The following is a 14,552-nucleotide window of genomic DNA, read 5'->3' on the forward strand; positions in this document are numbered from 1 at the left end:
ACTAGTAGTAATATTTTGCATAACTACAGTCATATAATTCATGCAACAGCTCAAAAAACAGTTTTAATAACACTAACCCAAATCAAAATCGGAATCAAATCTTGATTCTTGACATTTGAAGTGATCCCCAGCCCTACTCGTTACACTAGAAAATTACTAATTTTGCAAGGGAGGAATTTTTTTTCCTTTTTCCCCCCAAAATGTGAGAAAAAAAATCAAAATATTACATCACTGATGGTAATAATGCAAACGCGAGGATGGAGCACTCTGAATTCATTACATGTGCTTCACTCAGAGCTACAAAAACCACAGCAGAAGCATGTAAATTAGCCCGTTTAGAGCTTTTAGCTGCACAATGGGAGAAAAAAAATAAATTCCTGCATCCCAAATGGCACAGCAGCTGACCTCACCTCGCATTAGCCCATCTTCGGTTTAAAAAAAAACAAAACACAACAAAAAAAATCCTCTGCAGATAGGAAAAACGATCGTGGGTGGAGGAGAAGTCATTCTGGATAACAAACAGAAATAAAGACAGTAGAGCTGCTTCTGTCGAGCTAAAAGAAGGAGAGCTGATCACCCAGCTTTGGGTGAAAAGTAAAAAGGGATGATGTGCTGCCAACATCTTCCAGCCATGAGGGAGGCGTTTTTTTCTGTGTGTGGGTGCAATCGAAAAAACACAGAAACGATGGCAAAAATAAGAGTACTTTTCTGTGGGTACCGACTCCATCTGCCTTTGAAACGTCTCAGCACATTCGACGCACCCTGGAGTGGTCGAGGGAAGTTCAGGCGATCCCTCAAGTTTCCATCATCGGCTTTAAAAAAATGAAGAAATAAAATAAAATGGAAAATAAAAGCAAGTAAAGAGGAGAGACTCTCAAGTGGCGACGGGTCGGGACTCGAGTCCATGGATCTATTATGTTACTGGATAGAATACCGAAAATGGCCGCCCATTCATTTCAATGTAAGTTGCTCACCTAGCGCATAAGCCGAAATGAGTTCCTGACTTCCGTGTTTACTTCCGCGTTAAGTGGCCCATAGAGCATGCGCAGTTGAGTCACCTCCCATGATGCTCTGGGGCCTCCCATCATGCCCCGGGGCAACAGCAATGGCACCGACACGGCTGTGACGTCACGCCCAGAAAGAGACTTTTCTTTGACTTTTCTGGCCGTTATAAAACATTTTTGACGGATATAAAGTCCATGACTTAAAAATATAGAATACAAAGATTAGTAATTGCCGGTGATTACAGCTGGAGGTGTCCTGTGAACAGTTTTAGAGGCTTCTCTTTTACTATTGCGGTCCTTGGGAAAAAAGCTTTCATGGGATTTTTGGTTGCAGTACCGCGGCTGGCCACTGGAAAAAATCGGCGTGCCTGCTGAGTGCGAGACTGTGGGGCTGTGAGGATGTTTAGCCCCCGTACGGCCGGCCACCAGAGAGATGTTAGCCGTCCCAGCATGCCCTGGGCCTGCACAGGTGAATCCTGTCCGATATGGAGGAGCAGTGACTCCACTAGGGCTGAAACGATTCCTCGAATAATTCGAGTAATTCGATTACAAAAAATGATCGAGGAATTTTCTCTGCCTCGAGGAATCGTTTAATTTTGCAGCTCAAAGCAGGGTATTTCGCCCGGACTACGTTTAATGCGGCACAAAGCGCTGACGGTACAGCGCGCTGACGCTGCGCAGGTAAGAAGAAGAAAGAGGCGGCGGATATGTTTGGTTTTAGTAACATGCCGTGCTCAGGCATAGATATATATATATATTATATATCTATGTGCTCAGGCAATGAGTCTGCAATGGCCCAGACGGGAGACACGTGTAGCTCAGTGCTTAACTTTTATTTTCAATCCACTCTATATTCTTCTGGTCCGTTCTCCTATATGTTCCCCCTCTAACCCGGTACATACATAGGTTCCTCTAAACATCTGTTCCCGCTACAGTTTTAACTAAAAGAAAAGGCAGAAAATGTCAGAAAAATAAAAATTTAATAAAGCTAACTGGGTAGTTTTCAATTTTAGCTCTGTAGTCATTCATGGATAAAACAAGCAGCGCTGGTGCCTAATGTGCTCCAACACAGCAGGGCTCAGAATGTTATTTTGAACATTGCCAAAACTCAAAATCTTATACTTTAACTTAAAACTTAACTAGAACTTAAAATTTGCTTGACACAAATTAAAGTTCAATTGAAACACGTGGGAAAAACACCTAATCTTTTAAGTTATGTGTGTTATCAGGTGTAATGGCATTTTTAGGTTAGAAATAAGAAAACTTCTTGGTAAGATCCTTAGTTTTTTGAGTGAAGGCACAGCCATGAACCGATTATATAATTTAGTCTTAGTAATGTCAATTAACATCTAACATCTTATGTATATTTATAATTGCTCTTTAACTAAACAAAAATATGTTTTATCCGATTACTCGATTAATCGATGGAATTTTCAGTAGAATACTCGATTACTAAAATATTCGATAGCTGCAGCCCTAGACTCGACTGACTCATTTCATCCACTTGTATCCATCACTGCCCCCCCCGTCCCATGAGATACTCTAACTAACTTCCCCACTTCCATCGGAGAAGCGTGGCCTGAGATTTGGAGGTCAGGATCCCCACAGCTTCACCCCGGGCCACGTTCTGCTCCAGTGAGACGATCCGGAGTGTTTTGAAGCGAGCTTCTCCAAACGATGCTTCATATCTGACTCATTACTGAAGATGTGAACCCACGTGCAGCACACGAGTCGTTGATTTGGGACAAAAAAAGAAAAGCACAGAGCAAATAAAACGAGAAGAGCGGAGCGAGCGGTTTGCTTGGGGCGTCCAAACTTTTGTCTTGTTAAGGCATTTTCTTTGTATCGCTGTTGTCATTTCATTGTTGAACATTGGACCCAGTACTGAAGTTGAGGGGGGATGAGGGGGGATGAGGAGGGATGGCATTCCCCCTGAAATAAAAACGGTCAAAATCATCCCCCCTGTAAAACGACCATCCCCTCTTTACATCCCTTATATCATTTCATCAATGAATGTGGTTTTACTGCTATTTCAACATTTAGAGTCATCACCAGAAAAATAACACCAGAAAAATAACTTATTTGACAATTTTCACCTGTTTCAAGTAAATTTTCACTTGAAATAAGTAGAAAAATCTGCCAGTGGGACAAGATTTATCTTCTTATTACAAGGAAAAAAATCTTGTTCCACTGGCAGATTTTTCTACTTATTTCAAGTGAAAATCTACTTGAAACAGGTGAAAATTGTTGTTTTTTCCAGTGATGAGTCTTGTTTTAAGTGTAATAAGATTTTTTTACTAAAATGAGACATTTTGACTAGAATTAGGACAAATATTCTTATTTTGAGTTTTTGCAGTGATCCATTTTACTTATCCTGTGAAGGACAGAGACATATTGATAAGTTCAGAAAAGTGTTTTTTATTGTTGTGTTTTGATGTATTTGATGTAAGCCCAGTGGATATTTAAAGCTTACAGAAGGCTGCATTTAACTGCTGCTATGTCATTCCTGCAGTATTTCTGCAGGTGTTTTGGTCAGTGATATTATTTGTAATATATTATATTATTTGTAATCAGTACAAATTATCTGTCCCCATATGATAAAATCCACCATCCCCCCTGATTTATTTTTACAACTCGAGTACTGTGTATCGCTGTTGTCATTTCATTGTTGAACATCGGACATCATAACCCATTCTTTCATGTCTGGGGTTTTGGGCCGGATCACTGTCACGCGGCTCCCAGTTTGACGGCCGCAGACGAGACAAATCCCGGCGCGGGTCGCCCCCCCGACAGTAATCCACCACCGTGGATCAGCTTTGAAATGTTTTTTAGACCCAGATCCAGCAGAACGGGGTCGTTCCCTGTGAACCTGGGTTTCCCCTGATGTTTAAGTCTCCCACCAGAACCGGCCAGTCGTACGTGACCATTCATGTTCCAGCTGATCAAGCGTTTCCATCTGTTTTTAAAAACAAACCCTTTTCTTCCTTTTACTGCAAACTTAAGGAACTTTATTGGCTTCTTGCTTCTTCCATCCACCTTTTTCTCACGTGCAACTTTCACAAGTTACTTATCAGAGCTTCTTTTTATTGAACATACAAAAAGCAGCAACCAGCAACCCTCGCCTGGCGTGGGTTAAGTTACAGTCATGTTTCTCTGCACGAGTGTGTCCGAGTGGTGAGTCTGTGTGTCAGACATCTGTGACTAATCGGCCGGTGACCGGTCGCGGCCCGTCGAGCCAGAACCCAGCAGGCTGCGGTCAGCGGCTGACCTGCAGGTCTGTCTCGTAGTGAAATGAGCAAGAATATCTAAATGACGAGAAAGCCGGATGTTATCTGAAGTCTGGAAGCTATTTAAGTGTCTAAGAACCTAAAAACTCCCAAACAAATGCTCCTGCGCTGACCAACAAGCCTCGAACTGGACCAATGAAGCAAAAGCAAAGCGAGTAAAACCAGTGGAGGAACCTTCACCGGCCGACCCGCTTGGTGAGATTGTTATTAACAATATTATTAACGCTCGATATCGAGCCCAATAAAACCATCTTCTGTCCAACGGCGGGAAAACCAGCCTCCTCCTGGGGAGGGAAACGTGGGATCCATGGAGTCGATGGACTCATCTCACTCGAATCTAGATGAGTCGGACCTGGACTTGGGGAGTCCTGATGTATCTGGACACGATGATGGTGACATAATGATGCTCTCCACACCGGTAAAGCAGAAACCCGATTGTTGATGGGTTACATGTTACATGCACATCTAAATCCAGCTATTGGCAACAATCCAGCTAAGGATTGAACTGGAGTTTCAGAGAAATCCGAGTAAACGTGCGCGAGAAGACAATCGATTATTGAGTAAGGTGCGTTCGACTCCGCGCCACTAGGTGGCGCCACTTTTGCGTTTTTTTCCGGTTTCTTCTTTGTTGTTCGTCTTCTTCTCCTACTGTGTTGATATTCTGGCTTCCTCTGTGTCGTCTCTTCCAGAACGGGGAATCCCGGGGCAATCGCTCGGTGGGTTGGTGTACGTGCCGTAATAACTCGGATTACGACGCATCATCTGGCACTAACAGCTCGATCTCAAGAGCTTCAGTTCGGTTCCACTACAGCCTGGCTAAAGCTTGAGTTATGGTTCTGCGTTGAAACGACGCCGTGCCTACGGCGTGTGGTTTGCGGCGACGCAGACCACACACCGTCACTGACGTGCACCTCCCGAAAATTGTAACTACGCGTCGAGGCGACGCAGATCACACGCAGACGGAGAGGGCTGTGATTGGTTCACTTGGTAGCAACGGATTTCCGGTTTCCGGTTTGAAGCAGTCGTGAACTTTCAGCGCTCTTTTCTTCGTTTATGTGTGATTTTTTGTTTTATTTTTTTGCACAATAGTTGTCCTTATCTCTTTGATTCACTGTGACCGGAAAAAGTCGGATAAACCATTCAGGAAAAGATCGCTAACTAGCGGTCACGAGGGGTACTGCACCGTGGAGAAATGGAGTGATGGAAAAGTCCGAAGGGTTCACGACGGCGTCACGGTGATGGCGTGTGCTCTGCGTTGGGTTGACGCAGAACCTTAATTCAGGCTTAAGTAAATGTAAACACGGATGTTAAAAATTCAATATTGGTCGGATTAAGGCAACAATTTGACTTTCTTTTGCTGGCAGGCCAATGGACGACCCCAGCGAGCCAATCAAAGACCGCGCATTGGTGTTTTCACGACCATTTGGACGCACCTGATACATCTGATACCCCCCTCCCCAATCGGCGTTTTGCTGACTACGAGCGGCCTTCGATATTCGCATCAGGATAAAAGCATCTCCTGGATAAACGCACATCGGCCGCCGGTAGGGAGGCGTTCAGGGTTGTGTAAAGCGGATTCGCCGACCAAGGCGAGTGACTCCGGCTTCCTCTCGGGTGACTTGGCAGCACCGTGCGCGTCTGAGGAGCGAGTTACAGTGCGAGCTCGTCTTCATCGGCCTCGCCACGCCACGAGAGGGGGAGGAAGTGAGGAGGAGGGGAGGAAACGGGGCTAACAGCTAACTAGGCCATCGCCGGGTCATTTCACATGAATAATGGCATTTCAGGATCCTACATCCTCCCGGCCGCCGGCGTCGGCAGAAAAGGCCGATCCAACAAAGTCTGCCGTGGAAAAGCCTGATTCATGTTGTTAACGGCGGCTCGGTAATCAGATTATCTGAGGAAGTTTGGTGTCGCCACCGCCACCCGTCCTGCGAAACAGCTGGAGAAGCGCTTTGCAGCGCCGAGGCCGGAGAGACACCCTCTTGTTAAATTATTCCACCCGACGTCAACCCCTCGTCCTCCATCACTCCTCCTCCTCCTCCTCCTCCTCTTTGCTGCTGTTCTCCCTTTCCTCCCACTCCCTCTGCTGTGCGCCTCGCTGCTTTACGCTTCACGAGATCCAGACGGGACCCTCGCGTACGTCCCGCCCACGCACGTGTCACTCAAGCCCCTTCGCCTCATATTTGTTTTTATTAGCAAAATTGAACACGTTTGCAAACAGTAATGGCACAATGGTACAATGTAGAAAAGCACGTAGGTACAGTAGGCAACACAAAGTAAGATAGAGAGTGAAAGGAAATATGGAAATTAAATGATGAAATTAAAGAAGAGACAGCTAGGGGTATTTGCAAGACTAAATTGCAAAGTTTCAAAGCATTCTGTTTCTCCACACACTTTAAAGATGAAAAAGTGTGTGAAAAACAGAATTCAGTTTTACTTTTTTTTTGTTAATTGCCAAATCCTGTGTTGGTCAGCCCCTTGGCTTCACGGCAACAGGACGGCCGCGGCGTGCCGCTCCTCCCTCGGCACTTTCTCCATCTCCTTATAGGGTAAGAAGTGTGCTCGTCAAGACAACCCCCCCCCCGTCTCCCCCCTGGTCCATCCCCATCGGTTTTGCCTTCTAGGGTGTCCCCTCCTTCCTCGCTCAGCACTTCTGGGAGATTCCTCGTCCTCATGCATGTGCACGAGCAGCACGCCAGCTTTCATCTCCCCGCTTTATTAAAGATAAACAGTCCGAGACACAAAGAGGAGACGAGTCGGGTCAAACACGGGTGCAGGTGAGCACACACACACACACACACACAGACAGACACACGCGCTTGATGACAGATGTGTGTTTACCCGACCTGCACCCCCGCCCCTCCTACGGTCATGAAACAGGTCCGACCCGTTCAGGACGGGTCTCTGTGTCAACACAACACACGTCCTGTTGTCCAGACAAATACAAATATTAATTTACCCCCGTATCTGTTTCACATCACCTCCGGAACAAGCGCTGCAAACAGGGGGAAGAAAGAAAGAAAGAAAGAAAGAAAGAAAGAAAGAAAGAAAGAAAGAAAGAAAGAAAGAAACGAGCGGGAAAGAAAGAAAGAAAGAAAGAAAGAAAGAAAGAAAGAAAGAAAGAAAGAAAGAAAGAAAGAAAGAAAGAAAGAAAGAAAGAAAGAGAAAGACAGAAAGAAAGAAAGAAAGAAAAATATGAGCAAGAAAGAAAGAAAGAAAGAAAGAAAGATGGAGAGAAAGACAGAAACACAGAAAGAAAGAAAGAAAGAAAGAAAGAAAGATGGAGAAAAACAGAAACACAGAAAGAAAGAAAGAAAGAAAGAAAGAAAGAAAGAGAGAAAGAAAGAGAAAGAAAGAAAGAAAGAGAAAGAAACACAGAAAGAAAGAAAGACGGAGAGAAAAACAGAAAGAAAGAAAGAAAGAAAGAAAGAAAGAAAGAAAGAAAGAAAGAAAGAAAGAAAGACGGCAAGAAATCCAGACAGAAAGAAACAAAAAGACAGAAAGACAGAAAGTAAGACAGAAAGGCAGAATATACAGAAATAAAAAAGATATAAACCAAGAAAGAAAAACAAACACAAACACCCTTCCAGCTCAAGACTCTCCGGGTCCGAGACGAGTGTCCAACATCCCAAACATCCAACATCCCAAACATCCCAAACATCGTCCAACAGTCAGGACAGACTGAGTGACTCATCCGGGTTGCCACGGCAACGCAGCTCATCGGGATCATTTAGCAAGCATCGTTGTAAATCCAGCCGAGAATCGATGGCGAGGTTGAGGAGGTGGAGGCCGGGGTTGGGGGGGTTGTGGGGGGTTTAGGGGGGGTGGAGACGGGTGAATCCAGTCGCAGCTCACCGCGTGGCAGCAGCAGCAGCAGCAGCAGCAGCAGCAGCAGCAGCAGCAGCAGCAGCAGCAGCAGCAGCAGCAGCAGCAGCAGCAGCAGCAGCAGCAGCAGCAGCAGCAGCAGCAGCAGCAGCAGCAGCTGCAGCAGCAGCAGCAGCTGCAGCAGCAGCAGCAGCAGCAGCAGCGGCAGCGGCAGCAGCAGCTGCAGATGCAGATGCAGCAGCAGCAGCAGCAGCAGCAGCAGCAGCTCGGCTCCTGCCGCCCAGGTAAGACGTCTCTCCCTCGCCCCGGGGCGCTCGCTAAGGTGGGGCCCGCATGAAATATTTCACTCTCTGACTGCCGGGTTTTTCTTTCCTCTCACAGCCCCTAGAGCTCCAACGTGGGGGGGGGTGGGTAAGTAATAAATTACTTACACACCGCGGTACAGCGGCGCTGCACATTTACTCACACGTAATTGCAGAGTCAGCTCCACAGTGTGAGGCTGAGCAAACTACCCCCCCCCCTCCTGCAGCTGACCCACCGTGGCCCCTACGGTGCAGCCACATCTCCACATCTGTCCCCTCCTCCTCCTCCTCCTCCTGCGCCTGGACACCCCGACACCTTAAACTCAAATAATAAAAAATACAGAAATCAATTTTCTGCTGTCTTTGCTCCAATTTCCTCTCTCTCTCTCTCTCCATTTTCCCTCCCCCCATCTCTCTCTCTCGCTCCCTCTCTCTTCTCGGGGCTCTTAAAAGGAAAACATTGAGATAACAGCTGCCAGGGCCCCAGGGAGAGCGAGGGAAGCCAGAAAAAGAGGTCAAACAGTAAAGAGAGCAGGAATCCAAAAGGTATATAGCTGGACAAAAAAAAAAAAACAACAAGAAAAACGACAAAAAGGTATAAACCGGAGACGCTCATCCTCCTGACTCACAGCAAAACACTTCATGCAGCAACTTTGCAGCCCACTAGTGTTTGTGTAACAGCGTGACACAGATATGAGTGAGGAGGTGTTGCAGGAGGGAATGAGAGAGACACACAGAGAGAGAATAAGAGAGAGAAAAAGAGACAACTGCTCCGTGGACACCTGTCCCCATCGCTCACGGGCCTGAGCGACGCGCACGGACAGCTGCATGGACAAGGGGGGACTTTTTCCACTCCCCAACCCCCTCTTTTTTCCACTCTTTTTCCCAGGGAAAAGCCTCGGGAGTGTGTGCGGCTGGAGCTGCGCGCTCCGGCGCTGCGCGGCGCTGCGACGCGGCGGAGCGGATTCCTCCGCGCTGCGTAATAATACATGGCTTGAGCGCTGTTTTCTGGCTGCTCGGGGGTGCGTGCACGCTGCTCGCTCCTCCGGTGGTAGAGAGGGAGGGACAGATGCCACAACATGCTCATGCCTTTGCTCGTGCACGCGGATTCGGTCGACTTTAGCGCGTAATACGCGCCACCAGTGCACGCACGACTCGGTTAACACCGGAGACCGGTGTTAACCGAGTCGTGCGTGCACTGGTGGCGCGTATATATCTCCTGGTTACCGTGAGATCATGGGAGGGGGGTCAACACTCACCGACAGCACGCTCGGATAGTACAGTCCCATCATCGTAGGCTACTCCGCGCGTCCGTGCGGGCTCCGCGCGTCCGTGGCTCCGCGCGCCGCCGAGCCCGTGTCACCTCAGCAGCAGCTCGGATCTCTGCGCTCTCTCCGTCTCCCAGATTCAAAATCTCCCTCTCTCCGCTCCCCGCTCGCTCTGTCTGCCCTGCCAATCCCCTCCTCCTCCCTCTCCTCCTCCTCCTCCTCCTCCTCTGTCCCTGTCACTCTCCCTCTCTATCCTCCCTCTCTTTTTCTCTCCGTCTCCCACTCTTTTCCTTCCCTCTCTACCCCCAGCCTTCTGTTTTGCTGCTGTGCCCTTGCCTGCTCATCTCTTCTGTCTCTCTTCCTCAGTCCTCCTCCTCCTCCTCCTCCTCCTCTCTCACCCAGATAGCCTGACGCCGCCTCCTCCCTCTTCATCCTCCTCCTCCTCCTCTCACTCTCTCTCTCTCTCTGTCACACCTGCAAACTTTCCCCTCCCCTCGGCTTCTCTCTCGTGTCGCAGTCCTTCCCTCTTCTCTCTCCTCTCTCTTCTCTCTCTCTCTCTCTTTCTTCTTCTGCTGCTGCTCTCTTTCTCCATGTAGGTGAGTTAACTGGGGCTGCTGGCACCGCTGGGAGAGGAAGAGGAAGATTTTCCCTCCTTCACTCTCCATTCCGTCTCAGGCGCGCACCTCGTTACGCAAACGCGCTGATAATTGCACAATGTTCAGTCCCTTTTTTTTTTTTTTTTTTTTTTGAATGCACTCGTATCAGATCACATGTGACAACAGTTACAACCCGAGTGTTACTACACACCAGACTCCCATCAACATAAACATCACTGCATCCATGCAGGTAATGTCAGCACTAATAATTGTTTCCCTTCGGGAGCTCCAATTTGATGAGTATCTGTTGGGGATTAAAGGGGGGCTATTATGGCATTTAATGTCTATTTTAAACAGGCCTTGAATGTCTTAAAAACAAGCTTTTGATTGTTTTTGCTAAATAAATTAGAAATTCAGCCTCTGATCCATGTCTTTATCTTCCCAGTCTCTAACCTCATTATCTATGCAGAATTCTGAGTGGGCGGGGCTATGATAATGAGGCTCTGTGCTGATTGGCTGCCTGAATGACGCGATACACCGCTACGAAAAGATGGCGGAAGCTCCGGCCGGCGGAGTTAGTTGTGGGCGTGGTTTCACGCATCGGAGGCCAACCGATGCAAATTGCATTTTGGTTACGTAACGACGGGAGAAGAATCTGAACGGCTCGTAGATCCACATCACACTGGATGGCTCATCCAGGTGGCTGTACAGACACTGCAGAATTTGGTTGCTTTCCTCCTTCTCTGAGTTGGCAGGCTGAGGGGAGACCACTTTATATATGTTAAAGCAAGAGAAAACCTGTTTTTCATAATAGGTCCCTTTTAAGGCACGGTACAAATATACAGAGCCTCTTAGCTGCATATTCATTTATAAAATGTATTTTTTACCACAACCAGCCAATATGACAGTTTTGTTCATATTTCTGAAACAAACATCCAAAAAAACATCCTCATAAAGGGAAGATTTTAATTCAATTAACCCTGTTTTGTTCATTGATTGATTAAATTAACGTAATATTTCACCCTGTATGGTGAAGCTGGTTTAGGTTGGGTATCTATGTGGTCGGGTTTATGTATCAACTATTTGGTCACGTTAAGGAGCTGCGGCTACTTGCTCAGGTTTAGGCGACGCAGCGACTTGATTAGGTTTACATGTTGTCACTTCACAGTTAGATTAACAGGTCCAGGCATCAAAGCTACTTGGTTAGGTTTAGTCGTCGCAGCTACTTTGTTAGGCCTAGGCGTTGTAGCTTCACAGTTCGATTAAAGGTACTTATACATCTTGCTTAGGTCTAGGCAATGCAGCGACTTGGTTGGGTTGAGGTGTTATGGCTTCATAGTTAGCTTTAGGTGTCGCTGCGCCTTGGTTAGGTGTAATGTATGCAGCTACTTGCACAGGTTTAGGCATCTCGGCTAGGTTACGGTTCTGCTGCTTCTTGGGTGAGTTGAATGGATGCATCTACTTGGTTAAGTTTAGCATTGCAGCTACTTGGTTAGGTTTAGGTGCTGCAGCTACTTAGTTAGGTTTAGGCGCCTCAGCTACTTAGTTAGGTTTAGGCACTGTAGCTACTTAGTTAGGTTTAGGTGCTGCAGCTACTTAGTTAGGTTTAGGCGCCGCAGCTACTTAGTTAGGTTTAGGCACTGTAGCTACTTAGTTAGGTTTAGGCGTCGCAGCTACTTAGTTAGGTTTAGGCACTGTAGCTACTTGGTTCGGTTTAGGCGCCGCAGCTACTTGGTTAGGTTTAGGCGCCGCAGCTGCTTGGTTATGTTTAGGCGCCGCAGCTACTTGGTTAGGTTTAGGCACTGTAGCTACTTGGTTCGGTTTAGGCGCCGCAGCTACTTGGTTAGGTTTAGGCGCCGCAGCTGCTTGGTTAGGTTTAGGCGCCGCAGCTACTTGGCTAGGTTTAGGCACTGTAGCTACTTGGTTCGGTTTAGGCGCCGCAGCTACTTGGTTAGGTTTAGGCGCTGCAGCTACTTGGTTAGGTTTAGGCGCTGCAGCTACTTGGTTAGGTTTAGGCGCCGCAGCTACTTGGTTAGGTTTAGGCGCCGCAGCTACTTGGTTAGGTTTAGGCGCCGCAGCTACTTGGTTAGGTTTAGGCGCCGCAACTACTTGGTTAGGTTTAGGCGCCGCAGCTACTTGGTTAGGTTTAGGCGCCGCAGCTACTTGGTTAGGTTTAGGCGCCGCAGCTACTTGGTTAGGTTTAGGCGCCGCAGCTACTTGGTTAGGTTTAGGCGCCGCAGCTACTTGGTTAAGTTTAGGCATCACAGGCAATAGGTTGTGTTTAGGAGTTGCAGCTACTCGGTAAGGTTTAGGTGTGATAGCTAAATGACATCATGACACAGCACATACATATGAACTCAACTATCAAGAGTGTTTAATCAAACTCTTTATGTATATACCGGAGAGATGTTCAAATTAATCAAATTCAGCGTTAAATATTAATTTGCTTGCTCTCACATGTGCACTAATAGGCCAAACAAATGTTGCAGTTGAAGGCACCAAACACGTCTACAGTAACACCACCTGAGGTGTCAGAGCTGGTGTTTGTACAAACCAATAAATGCTCTTCTTTTTGGGTTAATTTTATCCATTAATCCATCAGGGTAGAAAACTGAATAAGGCCAGCCATGTCTTCCAGGCTGATTTTGCATCCATGCACAGACAGGCATTTGTCGCCAAACAGCCCCAAGATGCAACGTTTCCTGGGAAAACCTTTTTGCAATTTAAATTTTGCTCCAATCCAAAGCCTAAATTATCATTGGTCTTTCCAACACAACGGCACCGATCACTTGGTATCATTTGCATGGCACCATGGTGCTAAGCTGAGCAAAGTGCGAGCGTGTGATCAAAGTTTGACTGCTGCGTGCTAAGATGACAGACAAACACATCTCAAAACACAACAGAAATGAGCCAGCTACTCGGGGAGAAGACAAAATGGAGGAAACGTTGGTACTGCGAGTCTCTGAATTCCCCAAATTAATTATTCTTGGCAGTTTGCATTTGTATAGAGACTTTGGGAGGAAGGCTCAGCTTCGTAGACAGGTTTCCATTCAAGTATGAATATGGGCAATATATAATGCAATAAGTAGTACGAGGTGACGCAGACAGGTCTGAAGTTCTGTAAACTCACAGATCCCAACGTCTTAAGCATTTTTTTATGCTTAGTTCAAGTTGCTACAGTGATTCTCTGAATCAGGTTTAAGGTTTTTCACAAGTCAAATATAATTCATTATCCTAACTTCTCTCACATGTTTCACAACAGTAACCACGCCTAAGTCTCACTTATCAGGTGACAACCAGGGCATGAAGCTTAGCGCTCTCTCTCTCTCTGCATATCCAAGAACGCCAGGAACTGGTTATTTAACTCAAAGAGCAAAGTCTTAAGTCTTGGTAGCCATCCCAATTTCTGCTCTTCTTAAAAAAACAAATTAGTCAGGCTCGCCTGGATATGACTTAGCTTTCCAGGGGGAAGTACCAAGGAGACGCAGAAGAAACGGCCTCGAGACGCCACTGGGAAGACGTATACAGCTAAATCAGAGAAGTTAAGCATGCGATGTAGCTACAACCAGACCAACATCGACAAAAGACATGGAGGCTAGAGTACATGTACTCGAGTAGTGATGAATGATAAAGGTGGCCAGGCCAGTGCAACATAGTCTAGACCAGGGGTGTCAAATGTGCGGCCTGCAGGCCGCATGTGGCCCGAGAGAGGTTTTCATGTGGCCCGCGAGAAGTTTCCAACGCAAAAAAACGAAATGTTAATTTACTAAAAAGGAAGGCATAAATAATTGCCATGAATCGCAGCATATCCGATAATATATTTCTTCTACAAATCCATTGTTATTACACAAATAGAGCAGTTTTCGAATTTGTTTTAGCTTTCTAGAATGCATTTGCAGATTTTATTTCTTTGTAGACGGTCGTTTATTTTTATTAACTGACTACTATTATATATTTTCGCAGGAAAAATATCAATGCTAAAAAAAATGATAGAAGATATTTATTCAGAGAATTTCAGTTTTGAATACGAGGATAGTGACAAAGTAAAACAGTTAAAAAAAGAAGTGCTGACTTTTTCGGCACACTGGCGTAAATATCCACGCCAATTTTTAAAATAAAATAAATACACTTAATTGTACTGGAAAAATCTCTAAATCACAATGAAACACTCTCGGATGTAATAAGAAAGATTTTGCTTTTAATTAAATTTCCTATAAAAAAGCGAAATATAAAAAAAAAACATACTTGTTTCTGTTTATCTTTGTAAAAT

General features: G+C 46.2%; 1 protein-coding gene across 5 annotated transcripts in view; it reads right to left on the reverse strand.

Annotated features, from left to right (window-relative positions):
- The window catches only part of rbfox2 (RNA binding fox-1 homolog 2), an 84,654-nt gene that overhangs the window by 45,674 nt on the left and 24,428 nt on the right, over positions 1 to 14,552 (reverse strand). Inside the window, exon 1 of one of the 5 annotated variants that reach the window (XM_061737797.1) lies at positions 9,678 to 9,977. The exons of the other annotated variants lie outside the window; for them this stretch is intronic. Within the exon in view, the coding sequence (XP_061593781.1) occupies positions 9,678 to 9,710 (33 nt within the window). The 5' untranslated portion in view covers positions 9,711 to 9,977. Of the gene's footprint in view, positions 1 to 9,677; positions 9,978 to 14,552 lie in introns of those variants that run through there. 5 annotated transcript variants of the gene reach the window in all.

This window comes from Cololabis saira, chromosome 1 (genome assembly GCF_033807715.1).
Source record: "Cololabis saira isolate AMF1-May2022 chromosome 1, fColSai1.1, whole genome shotgun sequence".
Classification (NCBI taxonomy): domain Eukaryota; kingdom Metazoa; phylum Chordata; class Actinopteri; order Beloniformes; family Belonidae; genus Cololabis; species Cololabis saira.